This window comes from Malurus melanocephalus, unplaced genomic scaffold, assembly GCF_030028575.1.
Source record: "Malurus melanocephalus ecotype Western Australia unplaced genomic scaffold, MMel_1.1 scaffold_0, whole genome shotgun sequence".
NCBI classification, from domain to species: domain Eukaryota; kingdom Metazoa; phylum Chordata; class Aves; order Passeriformes; family Maluridae; genus Malurus; species Malurus melanocephalus.
In genome coordinates this window covers 3,047,734-3,062,136 of record NW_026623232.1, presented here as the reverse complement: position 1 = coordinate 3,062,136, position 14,403 = coordinate 3,047,734, and the positions used below count along the sequence as shown (strand labels likewise).

The following is a 14,403-nucleotide window of genomic DNA, read 5'->3' as shown; positions in this document are numbered from 1 at the left end:
TGAGTCCATTATCAGAAATTACATCAGTCACTTAAAAGTCCTTTTATGATCAACAGTCCCTGCACTCCACCTAGTAGACTGTAGTAATAGTCATGTCTACATTGACAGAAATACAGTAGCTTTCCTTGCTGAGTTACACATTAAGGTCATGATGAAAATAAAAGAAGTCACATAAAAGAACTTCCAAACATCATGGAAATGAGTGAGCTGTAACCCACTTCCTCCTCTCCCTAATCAATGTTTTCACACTTCCTCTGTGTCCACACGTCAAGTGACCTCCTGAGTTAATAAATGTTAGGGGGGKTTTTGGTGTTGGTTTGGGTTTTTTTTACCTTTGAAAAGCCCTTTGATGCCTCCCATCTTTTTCACCATCTGTGCAAACTTAGTGTATTGGGTCAAAAGCTCCTGAACATCTCTGGTAGAAACACCTGAGCCTCTTGCTACTCTTTGGATTCTTCCTGGCTGCTTACTGAAAACTTTGGCACCATCTGTACTGTCAAGTTCTGCAATCAGAGTGTAGAAAAGAAAAATCCACTGAGTTAATGACATCAAAAAAKGTTACAATTGTTGAGAACTTCGTTTTGAGCCAGAGAACAAAAACTTAGTTTTAGAAGTGACAATGCAAAATTTTACATAAATAATTGAAACATAATATTCTAGGAAGTAATATTAAAAAGCTGTTATTTTCATATGTTAATCACTGTGATAGAAAAAAACTGTATGAATAAATTATGCTCTCAGCATACTTGGTTTTAAGCCACATCAATGGGTTTAGCACAAGGGTAAGAGCATACTACTGCTGGAGTTATGGGTGGATCAGAAACAATACTTGGAATTCCAGAGACAGGCTATGTCACCAAGTAAATTTGAGGGTGGGAAAAAAGATAGCAAGGCAGAATAAAGATCAACACAGCTTTTTTAATATGCAAGTATGGCATTAAAAATTTATCAACAGCTACAATACGAAAAATAAAAATACTTTAGTTTACAATAGAATGCTTCAAAATCCTACCAACTCTAYGCAAGGCAGAGCAGCAACAGGCAATCAATGTATCCTAAATATTTCRATTTATTAAGAAATTTAGAGACACATGTACTCCTTACCATTTCCAAGAATATTAAATATCTCTTGTCATTTTCTGTTATTGTACATGCTGCAGTATGTCTTTTTGTTTCYAGAAAAATCTCTGTAAATAAGCTTCTTCAACAATGAAGAAAAAAGTAGCGGGTGAAATTTGTTTTACCTTGATCATTCATACTGTCCATTATTGTCATCAGTTTCTTTAGCCTTGCCATCGATTCCTGTTCATTGCCTTTACTCATGAAGTCAGTTCCAAAACCAGGGATCATGCCCTTGTTTTAAGAATGGAAAACAAAAGCTGTGTCAGAATAGGCAAAGCTAACTTTAACTAAGCAAATATAGACAGCAACTATTAGTTCTGCAGTTACATACCGCAGTAGGCAAATCACTGCACTTTTTGAAAATACAGAGCACAGATTATAACTCAAATTTTAATGAAGAGTTTTAAGTTACAGAAGTTTGTCAAATATCAATGAAAATCTGATAAAATAAAAATATTTTGGGCATAACTAACCAAGATCTGACTGAATGGTCCCATTTTCATGATGTTTTGGAATTGTTCATACATGTCTCTTAATGTAAATTGACCTGAAGCACAACAAAAGAAAAGTTAGCAGAAGACACATTAGCAGTTTGATATTACTMTCCTTTTTCAATTATTCTTCATATTTATAAGGTAAATACTATATTGTATAAATAAGCAGATAAATAAACCTCTTCACTACTAACATGGCTAAATAGTTTCAGATGGTGCAAGCAGAACCATCAAGCTAGTTATTCTGCAGTTACAGTCTGACACAACTTGAAAAACACAACTCAATTTTCTTGGCTGCCACATTTACTAACGAATTACCATGATTCTCTGTGCACATGAACAAGTTGTTTGTCTACACACAACACAAATTAACTCAGTGGTCTCTGTCACAGAGAACCTGCCACAGCCAGGCCACTGTAATGCACCTGCTATTCAGGCCTTGGGAATAACTTACCATGTTTTAGCTTTTCTATGAGTGCTTCATTATCATCCAGCTTTAACTCATTTACTTTATCTATCAATCCTTCAATATCACCCATACCTGGAAAAAGAAAACAGCTCTGAAATTAGCATTAAAAAGATTACACTTTGACTTTCCATTACCCAATTCAAAACATTTTTAAGTACAGTTGCACATACCAAGCAGCTTGCTGATGAACGGCTGTGTTTTAAAGGGTTCGAAGTCATCTATGTGCTCGCCAGTTCCAATAAAAATAATAGGACTCTTTGTGGCAGCAACTCTGCAATGAAATATATTTTATGAAATGGCCTCTCAAACACCATCCATCTTTTGTTCCATCTATTAGTACAATCAGCTAGGCATCATCAACACCATGCATTCTCTCTCAAAAGTATCTTAGTCGTCAGAYTTTTAAAGAAAAAACATCCAGGATCTGGATGTTTAGCTGAGAGTAGTAAAAAGATTTTCCTCTAGTTAGTACTTTATAAAATACACTGGTTGGAAAAAAATCATCAACAGGAATAGTAGTTGCTTATTTTCACTGCTGAGTTTAAGCAGCTTGAAAGGAAAGCAAAATAAATTATCTCCAGTTTACCCTACTACTGGGATATTACTGATATACATAAACCAATACTAATGGTAATATTGGCAGATGACAGGCATTGATTACAATTTCTTCAAGGTACCACATACAAAAGATACACAGAAAAAAGCTCAGACATAAAACCCAGAACCTTTCCACCACACTGGCACTAGCTTTTAGATGAAATTCAGCTTCCAGTCCATAGACAGTACAGAGCAACCWCAGCAGACTGAAGGCATACAAGCACATGATAACTAGAACAAGTGCAAAATGAAAATACCAAAAGCTTTAGTACTCCAACATTACACTAYAAAGCAAAATACATATGGCAGTTTAAGAACTCTTAACACTTCAGATTAAAGACAGGCAGTGATTTACTAAGTTAGAGTCAGCTAATTTTGACTGTTTTGACAGATCATCTCAGCTCCATACAAGCTGTATCACTGAAAGGCAGCTGGAACAATCATAAGTCTGAAGATGAAATGCAACATTTTCAAGTCAATACTCTGCCAAGATACAGCACATCGGAAGTCCAACAAGAATGGAATTTGGGTAAGTATGACTGCAGACAACTTCTTGCCACATTTCTGGACACAGCCAATCCAGAAATTAGATTTGTATCAGTTTTAAGGTCACTATATATGATGAGCTACAGTTTTTCTCCTTTTGGAAAAAAACTGTTGCRGTGCAAAACTCTTCACATAAATTGTATCTATTGAGCCCTAATTTTTCTTTTTGGAAATAAGCCTGGTACACAATATGCAATGAATACTGCTTGATGGTGATTTCAAAAGATAGAAGTCTGACCTGGGACAATACACACTACTGTATATCGTCTGATTCTGACATTAAATACCAATGGGTGATCCCACATACCCGAAGGGTAAGAACCTGAGTGTGACTGTGACTGACCTAAGATTCTGTGCAGTGTGCCAGTGACACTTTCACAGAAAACGTTTCTGCGGGGCACTAACACATTTCATGGCTGGCTGTGCATGGCCAGATGTTGGACATTATTATACCACAGTACTTACGCACTAAGAGCTCCACCTCCTTTTGCATGTCCATCAAGCTTAGTAACAATAACAGAAGCTACATCYACTTTATCTTTGAAAGCTTTAGCTTGAGCTTCACAAGCTTGGCCAATGGAAGCATCCATCACATAAACAATGTTATCTGGTTGCTAGGAGAAATGAGATACACAAAAATAATTATTTCCTGCTTTACTAAAGAATGTTCATGCATTATGTTCAGCAGCAGAACTTACTGCAGTAACAGTATATAAGAGCTGTATTGTAAGAGTTTAAAACAGGACCACTGTTTTATGAACAGTATTATCTAARAACCATTTTAAAAAATCTGATGCTGTATTACTACATGATTTATCTGCAAAACAAAACATTACAATTTAATAGGTTTGTGCTTATTAGTTATATTTCAAGTGATCTTAGCCAGTATCTTGAGCCAAAACAGCTAATTAGCATCTACAGGCAATTAAAAGCTAACATCTTCCATTTGGTTTTACATTAAGAYATTTAAGACACCCATTCCTCTAAAACTAAGTTAGCCATTAGCAGCAATTGTGTGGGAAGTTTCATATTGTCATGCAAGACCACAGAATCAAACAAATAGCCAGACWTTTTAAACCCACAGAAACACCAGCTTCATTTACATATCAAAACTGTTGAAAGTTATCCARTCATCTTCTCTTTTCARTGCAATTATTTGTGACAATCACAGAAAGTTTAGTATTCTTAGTTACAGGAAACCAGATCAGACTGGCTCTTTTATCTAGTTTCTCAATGCAAAGATCCTGAAAAGGAAAAGTTAAAGCAGGAATGGAAGTCTAGTTATATGTAAGCACATTTGAACAGAAAAATAGAAGAATTAAAACTGACACAAAACTAACAAGCACTGGTTATTCAGCCCTTGCTTATTTCTATCTGTTTGTAATTTTAACACAATCTAGGAGTTAAAGCAAAATGCACACAGAACATGAGGACAAAGATGAATCAATTGTCATCAAATAATTGTGACAAGTTACTGTATTTCTCAAAACTACTCACTATGGCATTAGCAACTTGTAACATCTCTTCAAACAAAGAGTCTTCTTGTTTGTGTCGTCCACTTGTATCAACAATGATTATTTCAAAGTTTTCATTCTTAAATTTCTCAACACCTTCTGAGGCAATAATTACAGGATCCATTTCTGTGTAACTGATCAAAAAGAGAAACAAAGAAACTAATTCAGAATTTCATCACATGACTATRAACTTGTTAACTACAAACCTATCTGGATTTCAAGAGGGAATTCCTCTTATGTCAAGCAAAAACTGCTTAAATATATGCCTTCCTAAGCCATTTACCATTACTACTCAGTGAACCAACATACAGACTGAAGTCAGTGCAGCTTCCAAGCAGGTGAGACAAAGTTCTGCTATACCTTCCCTGAAATAAGGTTTAGTTGACCATCTAGACCATTCACCTCCAGTGAAGCTTAGGGGAAAGTTATTTATCGCTTTCTAGAAGCCATTTTAGGTCCACCTCTGCCTCTATTTGRTAATAAAAATTAAGCATCCAAAAATAATATCCTTTGATCTGTGAGATACCTGCTGAAAATCTGGCTGAAAGCACTATATGGAATTATTCCCAGACACCTGATCTAATATTACACTATCCTGTGTGCTACTTCTGGAAGCATACTGAACTGGGCTGAATTTTCATCTGATCAGAGCAAGTATTACTCAGAATATATTACTAAAATGTAAGTAATTAAGCAACACTAGATGGGGCTTAGTGGGAAATGTTCAATAACAATACATCGTTGGAGTTGAATTGTTCTCCAGAGTGATTCTGAAAGATGCTTACCTCCCATAAAAGGGAATTCTTGCTTTTGTGGCATTCTGCTTTAACTGGTCAAAAGCACCTGTAAGACAGGTATAGTCAAGGGACTACTTAAGAAAATCTGCAAATATTATRGAGAATCATTAAAGTCTGTGTTACCTGCTCTGTATGTGTCTGCACATATTAAACAAGTCTTCCAGCCTTTCCTCTGATAGAAGTATGCTAACTGTGAAATGAAATCCAAAACAAATGGTTACACCAAAGTCCCACTTACATGACACGTTTAACAGCTTGTAAGTCACACACAAAGGACACMAAGTCAAGCCAGCCTGTCTAAAACTGAGAGAATGGAGTAAGACTGTAGACTGTTAGCATGGCCATTATTTAGAAAAGTACATTATAAATAGTTATTAATGGCAAGATGRAAACACCTCCTTGAATCTGCTTCTGATTTCAATTTCCTGAGCTAGGAATGACTACATATAACTTAAGTTCCCATTTTATTAACTCCTGAATTCTTCTTACTTTTAATACTGCAGATTGGAGTAACAYGTAGAAGCTACCCAAAGCAGTAAGTACTYCAATATCAAGTACCATAATGACTAYAAGTTGTACAGTTCTGTGTTTCTGTACTTCCAGAGGAACAAAGATATTTCCATTGAAAGGACCTATTTTAAAGCAGTGGATAGAATCCTCAACTTTCTTACAACACTCAGCTTCATCAGTACAATGTACATTCACAAAACACTTGACTGACCAAAGACAAAYTAGCAAAATAAAGTTTACTACAGAAGCACTAAGAAAGTCTTCYGTAAATCAGAGCAGGCTATACTCAATGTATCACTGTGTGTGAATCYCAAAATAACTTCTCCTCACAACTGGGAATCTATCAAGCTCTACCTTGGGGTGACTGATGAGTGAGTCAAGAGCTTATGGGTTAAGATAAAAGGGCAGATTATGGAGACTGAGGCTGTTGTGGGTGTTTGCTACAAGCCACCTGATCAGAAGCAGCAAGTGGATGAGGCCTTCTACAGGCAGCCTAAAGCAGACTTGAAGTCACAGGCCCTGGTTCTTTTGGGGGACTTTAACCACCCTGACATCTGCTGGAGGAGCAAGCAACACAGTGAAGCACRAACAGYCCAGGAGGTTCCTGGAAAGCACAGATGACAACTTCCTGTCACAGGTAATGGATGATCCCACTAGGAATGGTGTGCTRTTTAACCTCATACTAACAAACAAGGAGGCCTTGTTGGAGATGTGAAGATTKGTTGATTCAGAGCATTGTTTTTTCAGCCTTGAAAAAATACAAATGTAAATTTCTTCAATGAATCTGGGGKTGGAAGAAGTTTCACATCACCCACTTAACTGAGGTATCTAATATAAAGGCCAAATTCCACTGGTTTTCCTAAATAAGTAATGGAACGAGCATCCTTTCTTAGTACTAGTCTTAAACATAGAAAGTGAATTACAATGTTGTGGTTTAACTCCAAGSACAAGGACAAATAGAAAGACTCTCTTATCTATATACGGTATTGTTTCAAGAGTTTAGTTCAAAAAATTTTGAAGGAAGTCCTATAACCATAAATTATGCCAAAATAGTATTACTTTGAACATTTGTCTCATCTCAGAAACCCCTCTGCAAAAGTATCTCTGTTTTAGTTAGTTAGCAGTTTCCTACTAACAGCAACAGCACAGATCACAAGCCAACCCTACCTAAAGAGTCCAGTGAACACCAGCTTCCCCAAGCTAAAAAAAAAAACCACCAAAAACCATGCAATGAGATTCACTGCATGTTACCTTTGAACAAGTTGTTGTTTTACCACTTCCTTGCAAACCAACAAACATTATAATGTTCTGTTTTCCTTTGGTAGGTGTCCATGCCTTGACTCCGGGATCTACAAGCTAAAGAACAAAGAGTAACATAGGTAGCAGAACCAAAYTTCAAAAGCACGGAACAGTTGGTGTCAAAATCATGCTAGGTGCCTGGTTTCATATTTAATGCAGCAAAGCACATTCTCATCTTAATATGGCTTAGGTTCTTGCTGACTTGCAGCAACAGGCCCTGCAAGATACCTACAGTATATAATGTTCTGCATAATAATTCTGYGACATAACAGTGTTAATTTCTAACACCAAGCACAGTCAGAGTGGGCTGTATATATGGGACAAGGATAACATTACTCGTCTTTACATTTCAACTGAAGAATAAAAACAATTGAACTTCAAGCTTAAACTAAAATTAGTTTGAGAAATGCCCAGGATGTCATTTCAATTAGAATACTACTGTTCACAACAGCAAGAACCCTCACAAACAGAAAGCATAACTACAGGTACCACATAACTACCTAAAAGCTTGGCTGCTACTGCACTACTTCCAAGCCCAGACTATACAAGGAAAGTGATGCAATGCAGAATTTTGAAGTCCTACCTTAACAAGCTCCTTAAAGACTGCATGTTGGATCATTTTTCTTTTGTTAAGGCCAGATGCCATTTCTTCAAGATCAATTGCAGACCTGAGTTTAAGAAAACCATGAAACACTAGCATAACTTAAAGCATCACTTGAACCTAGTAATAAACAAAGTTTTTGCAACTGCAACAGCACCCTGATTTGTTCTGAGTTTTTAGATAGGAGGCACTTAAGAAGTGAAATGCACTAGAGATATTCTTATGTGGAGGACAAAAACAAGTTTCTAAAATGCATCTTTCAGACTTGCAYTTACTTGAATTGCACATCTGAAAATAGGCAAGGTAACAGTGCTAGTCACAAACAGATCTATTTATAGCTAGCAYAGAACATGTGAAGATGATGTGTCTAGGAAGTAATGAAGAACTTGTTTATCAGACAACTTGACAGCAACTGATTTTTGAAACAAGCCTGCGGCAACAATAAATGGCTAGATTTGACCAAAGCTTCTTTTGATAGAACAGGCTAAACATTTAGTTTAGCAAACACATTTTCCTGTTAAAACTAAACTGTGTGTGTCTAAAAAAACCAAACCAACATGTAAAGTCACAAATTAATTATTCTTTTATAACCTCAAATTACAACTTTCACAAATATTAAAAGTTAAATGTATTTTGATTATTTCACTTACTTGACATTTTCTCTGAGTTGCTTCACAAGTTTGATATTAACATCAGCTTCCAGTAATGCTGTACATACTTCTTTTAGCATAGCATTTAAAACCTTTGGCGTAAAAAAGAAAAATTAGAACAAATGTTTTACCAGACACAGATAAGCTAGGCCACTRTTAGGTCAAAATAAGGATGTGAAAGTCTATTTATGATATAACCACAGCTTTCACAAATTAAATGCATATAGTCCTACGATTAAATCGACTGCCACAAAAAAAGTCTGTGCATTTTTTTCTACATAAATACCATTTAAATCTGAAAGGGTAATACTGAAAGAGAASGGTTCTCAATTGTAACAATGGCACACTGTATAACACTCACACAAAACATTCCTATTGCGTTATGGCCAACATCTCACATGGCAAAAAGACTTCATAAACTTTCCTATGGGTACTACTTAGAGAGTACACCAAAAAATCTTGTATCACAATATCATTTCTGTAAATACCAGTATTCTTAGCTGCAAGATGGGCACCCTGTATATGCATTTTCAGAAACTGGACTGCTGCTCTGACTGTATGCCTTTTAGACAAGCCAGTGCCTCAGCTAGAAACGCTGTTTGTTCTGAGTTTTCAAAGTCTTGAAGAGAAAGATTTTTCAGAAAGTAACACCTGCAWAAATGGCATAATTTGCACATCTTGAGCTCTTACAGGATAAGTTTCCATTGCTGAAAAAATTTAATTGGGCTGTATTTGATTCAGTTAAGGATTTTTTGTTTCCCAGCTGAAGATACATTAAAACTTTTTCTCTGTGCACAAGTTCTAACCCTACAGCTCTCAATGACCCTGCTTTTTACTTACTTTAACTTACATCTTTCCACCTGGTAAAAATTTCTAGCAATTCATGTACTCATAGACACTTTTAAACCATCACATTACTAGTTTTACATCTTGCTTTGCACTCCTATAACAGAACACACCTAGTTATAATTTCAAATTCTTTAACAGAAAATATATAGATACCAATCTCAACAAATTTCCAGAACCACACACTGGCTTGAATATAATGTCAGCAAATGCAACACATTCCTCACATTTCAGACAGCAAAGCTTACATATATTTTTTTCTTCCACATTTCAGCTTCTAGCAGCCTACTACACATCTCCATAGTCTGCTTGTGTACACACACCTAAATCAGAGCAGGCACCTACTTTCCATCCAACCTTAGGTACACATTGCCTCCCTCCAGCATTACCTTCATAGAACATTAATCTCCCCAAGGACAGCCAGGCTCAAGGACCCTTTGACCACAGGACCCACTATGTCTGAGGTGATGACCCACGATAAATTTYGTTCTTCGTTCTGGCAGTACTCTCAGGGGGTTAAAACCTCTAGTAGAAATTTTACTTGAAGGAAAAAAGTCTCGGGAGAACATCAGCTTACTTCAAGCATCTCATCAGCCTTTGAGAACTTTTTCTCAGGACTTTTCAAGTGTTAGTKCCATCACATTTGTACACTACATACCTCTTCATTGATAATCGTAGCATTGCTCAGAGAGCGCAATGCTGAAGTTATTTTTCTTCCAAGATCTGCCAGAACCATTTTGGCGGCTTCAAGAACRACTCAGAAGGATCTGGAAGAAAATCAAAAAATCAAATTTTAAACAAGTAGAAGTTTTGCCYTTGCAAATTAATTATTCCAGTAACTTTTGGGAAAGAATTCTGCTTTGCATTCCAGAAACTGTGCAAGTTTTACTTTTTAAAGTTATTTTTAGGAAATATTGGCCTGAAGTTAATTTTAGGCTATCCYAATGGCCTACTTAAAAACAGAGAAACCACAATTCAATTAGGAAGGATTTCACTGTGTAGAATAAATGTGCATTGAATTCACCATAAAAAATCCCAGTCCAGATAGACTTCTAGAAGGAATGCTAACTGCTTTTTATCCTCTTATCAGCAATATGCTACGTGASAGAATAAAATCAAGCAGAACAGCCTCTAAAATGCATCCTGCTAAGACAGTATGACCAGAAGCAAAATATTTTGCTAGCAAAATTGAACCTTCTTTATTGGTTGCATTTTATCCAGCTTCCACTAAATCAAACTGTATTTCCCATTTCGGTAATCCTACAAACATACTTGCATTTTAATAAATTAAATTCACATTTTAGTTTTTAATGGCACTATTGGAAAAACAGACTACTTTTGTTCACTATAAATACAAATACTATATGTAAGCCTAAAGTATACCATAACTTACCGTTAGAAAACCATAAAATGCTAATTTCTGAAGGGTACACATTCTAGTCAACATGCTAAACCACTTCACCCCCCATGTAAGGTAACAACATATTCAGGAGAACATATGGTAGAATCAGCAATCTAAATTTCTGAAAAAAGACAAAGCAAAACTTGTCTGAAGAGCAAAAATTTGCAACACCACAGCTCCATTGAAATGGAGCACTTCAATATTTCTTGTTTATCTCCCACTTTCAGTGTTGCTTTCATGTACTCAGCTGAAACTACTCCCTTGCTGATAGCTGAAATCAGAATCTAACATTTGAGCTCCTCCTTTCAGAACTGAAAGCCAAGYTTCCAATAACAGGAGCCTCTGTAATCAAAACAGATGAGAGCTTTAAAGGTTTTTGGGACTTCCTGCCTCAAATGAGAAGAAAACARAGAAGAAAGGCCTTGTCCATTTATTGAAGTACAACCACTAGCTACATTCTGGTTTTATGTAAGAGAGGGCTCCCATGTGGCTACGAGAACAGTTCAATGTGCACACTCATTGAGATTTACCAGCTGCACAAATCCCAAAAGGCAAGGTTTAAAATGTATTTATAAATAATAAAAGACTTGTTCCAAAAGAGCTAAAACAAGGCACCCATGTAGGCCAACATCCAGATTGCTTTCTCTACTTGAGAATTATTATTGTTACCAACTTGGCAGGTTAAACCAACATCAAAACGCCAAAAACAACCACCAGTCTAACYCCTCTCCCCTGATACTGAGGTCACAAGGCAGAACAGTCTCCAGGAGCTTCTGAAAATGTAGGATAAAAAAYTCCAGTGCGAATATAGGAGTCGGGTATGGCAAATGACACAAATGGATTTATACATTTTAGATTTAATGCATATTGAACATACAAGCAATGATATCCATTACTATGCCACCTCAATATTAATTAAAAAAATTAGTCTATGCTTCCTAAGTAACTCTGCCTGCAGAGAATGTGCAGACCAGTGTAAGGATGTCCATCTTCTTACACTGCTGGAAGGGGATTTCTACCTTATCCAAAGTGGTAAAACTCCAAGGTTTCCTTACAAGGCATACAAGTCACATTATTACAAAATAATTCCAAAAAAGCATCATCAATAGGCTCTACCAAAGAATCTCTGCAAAGCAGATGTTCAAAATGTTTTCCAGGTCATTTTCTGTGATAATCACAATGTGAAAGAAAAACATAACCTGCCTTTAAAAATAGCATTGCAAGTTAGTAAGCTTTAAGCTGCTAAAATGGCAACCAATGACAAAACTATAATACTTGGATGTATCAGTTAAGAAACTGGATAGGATGACCATACTCAATATTTAAAATCAGTTTCTRTATTTCTACAGATCCCCAAATACAGAAGCTTAATTATGCCCTAGTAACTGAATGTTTCCTCTGCAGAATTCCAAAGGCTTCTTCTGMTATCCTTACAATGGGAATAATTCAAAACCTTTACTAAGGAGATGAGTTCAAGCATTTTCACTTAAACTGCTCTCAGTAGCACATTAAGAAATCACAAGCCATCAGAATTTCTAAGGGCTGCCAAGTGCAGAAATTAACAGAACTTTGCAGAGAGTCTCATCCAAGTCGAGAGCCACACTCCAGACAAAGAYAGGTAAGATGTTTTAGCAGGTAGCCAGCTTGGGTTGGCAGAYAGCCAGAAGGGCATTAGCAATAACTGCACTGCAGAACAAGTATGTGCTGAGCAGCCGTACTTCTGGAGAGTTTAAAYGGAATGCAGCACCCCACCAACACACAGAGCAGGGTTAAAGCCAGCAGGGCCCCCCAGGACACAGCCAGGCTGCCTCGAGCAGGCCACAAGCTCTACACAGTCTGAGTCCCCTGCACCAGCCTGGGCACCTCCACACTGAGCTCCCAGGTCATTGTGCTACTGCAGCCCCAAGGCCTCTGCTCTTCAGCCAGAAACGGGCATTTCAGGAATAAAGGAGCAGCAGAATTAGCAGGTGTCTTACTATGCCATAGCAAACCAGCAGTGAAGCAACTCGAAAGACATAGTGCCCACCCACCCAGCATAAACCTCCGACCGTATCTGTCTAGCTGAACTAGCAGTACTCTAATGTACGGAATTATGAAAATAGTACAGCTTTAACTGATAACAGCTRTTTAAACAGCTGTTTAAAAGATAAAGGCTGTTTAAAAATATAACAAACAAAAGGGACACTTAAAATCTGTACAATAAAGTTATACTAAATGTAAATATACATGGATTAAGATCARCTGCACGTTAACACTGTAACAGAGAAGCAGCTGGTTCAAAGGTGGAAATCCCTTGAGCTACTGCAGCTACGCTCAACCTCACCGTACGAATTTCTACCTTCTAAATTTACCCGGCTGACAAGAAGGCGCCCCCAAAGCAGCAGCAGCGAACGGCTGTCGCGCTTGTGTCCCGTTTCCTCCTTCTCACGGGAAAAGCGACAAAAGCAAAGTTTGGGATACGTGCCCGGCCGTTGTCCTTTCCTCAAGCACCCAGAGCTGGCCACGGACAGCGGCCAGTCGAGTCCTGTGCCGGTGCTGTGAACAGCAGGGGCTGGGTCCGGGAGGCCCMGAACTGCTCCCGCAGAGCTCCGGCAAACTGAGCGCCCTGCCCGGCCCGGGCTGCCACAAGACAGACCACTGCCTGTCCCCGGGGCCGGCAAACCCCCGGTCCCTCCTCCTTTCCCGCCGCGGCTGGACCGGGGGCCCCTCCGCGTCAGCAGAAACTACCGGGAAACACGGTCCCGCTTGTGGAGCAGCTGCGGCGGCAGCGCGAGCACTCACCGGGAGCGCGGCGCGGGGCCCGCGGGCGGAGCGCGCCCAGCCCAGCCCAGCCCAGCCCGCCGGGGCGAGGCCGCCCAGCGAGACGCCGCTGGAAGCGCAAGGAGCCGCGGCCGCCACCGACCAGGGAAACGTCAGCACTGACCGTCGCCCCACAGGCCTCCGTTGGCTTCCGTTTCCGGGACGCGCTTGAGCCACTCCGCCTTTAAGGTGGCTCCGCATCAACGTCCCGCCCGCACCCGGGCACAGGCGGGAATTGGGCGGCAGCGCCTTAAGGGCGGGCGAGAGGCGSGGCYGYGGGCGGGGCCGGAGGCAGRGTGGGCGGGAGCTCCTCCCGCGGCYSCTCCGTCACTGGGGGCGGGGCCGGGGGCGGTGCCAAGGGGCAGCGCGAGCACGCGCCTGGGGACGGGACCGAGCATGCGTGGCGGGCCCCTTCCGGTCGGTGACGCCCTCCCGCATGCGCACGTGCGGGTAGCCGGWGGCAGGGAGCGCGGGGGGCGGGGCTTCTCCCACGGCGCGCACGTGCGGACGGCGGCGCGCGTGGCGCCCCCCCGCGGCGGCGGCGCGATGGAGCTGGAGGCGGCGCGGCGCGCGGTGCTGGCGGCCGTGAGGGGCACGCGCGCTGCCGACCTGCCGCGCCTGCTGCACTGGATGCGCAACACCCGTAAGCGCCGCTCGGGCCCGCCCAGGGCACCGGTCCGCATCCGCTCGGGCCAGCCCAGGGCACCGGTCCGCATCCGCTCGGGCCCAGCACAGGGCACCGGTCCGCATCCGCTCG

The 14,403-nt window shown here is 40.0% G+C and overlaps 2 protein-coding genes across 3 annotated transcripts in view; one reads left to right on the top strand and one right to left on the bottom strand.

The window, feature by feature from the left end:
• LOC130573053 (signal recognition particle subunit SRP54) overlaps positions 1 to 13,762 on the bottom strand; it is a 33,495-nt gene extending 19,733 nt beyond the window's left edge. The window contains exons 1-14 of one of the 2 annotated variants that reach the window (XM_057365416.1): positions 13,629 to 13,762; positions 10,104 to 10,212; positions 8,600 to 8,691; positions 7,932 to 8,016; positions 7,301 to 7,405; positions 5,663 to 5,729; positions 5,528 to 5,585; positions 4,726 to 4,876; positions 3,694 to 3,842; positions 2,256 to 2,356; positions 2,071 to 2,157; positions 1,596 to 1,669; positions 1,245 to 1,353; positions 333 to 503 (exon numbers count right to left, since the gene is read on the bottom strand). In XM_057365416.1, coding sequence (XP_057221399.1) covers positions 333 to 503; positions 1,245 to 1,353; positions 1,596 to 1,669; positions 2,071 to 2,157; positions 2,256 to 2,356; positions 3,694 to 3,842; positions 4,726 to 4,876; positions 5,528 to 5,585; positions 5,663 to 5,729; positions 7,301 to 7,405; positions 7,932 to 8,016; positions 8,600 to 8,691; positions 10,104 to 10,181 — 1,327 coding nt within the window. In that variant the 5' untranslated portion in view covers positions 10,182 to 10,212; positions 13,629 to 13,762. The remainder of the gene's footprint in view (positions 1 to 332; positions 504 to 1,244; positions 1,354 to 1,595; positions 1,670 to 2,070; positions 2,158 to 2,255; positions 2,357 to 3,693; positions 3,843 to 4,725; positions 4,877 to 5,527; positions 5,586 to 5,662; positions 5,730 to 7,300; positions 7,406 to 7,931; positions 8,017 to 8,599; positions 8,692 to 10,103; positions 10,213 to 13,628) is intronic. The other variant, XM_057365244.1, reaches the window with a different exon arrangement.
• A 280-nt stretch (positions 13,763 to 14,042) lies between these two features.
• The window catches only part of LOC130585124 (uncharacterized), a 22,085-nt gene continuing 21,724 nt past the window's right edge, over positions 14,043 to 14,403 (top strand). Inside the window, exon 1 of the mRNA XM_057385502.1 lies at positions 14,043 to 14,289. Coding sequence (XP_057241485.1) covers positions 14,043 to 14,289 — 247 coding nt within the window. The remainder of the gene's footprint in view (positions 14,290 to 14,403) is intronic.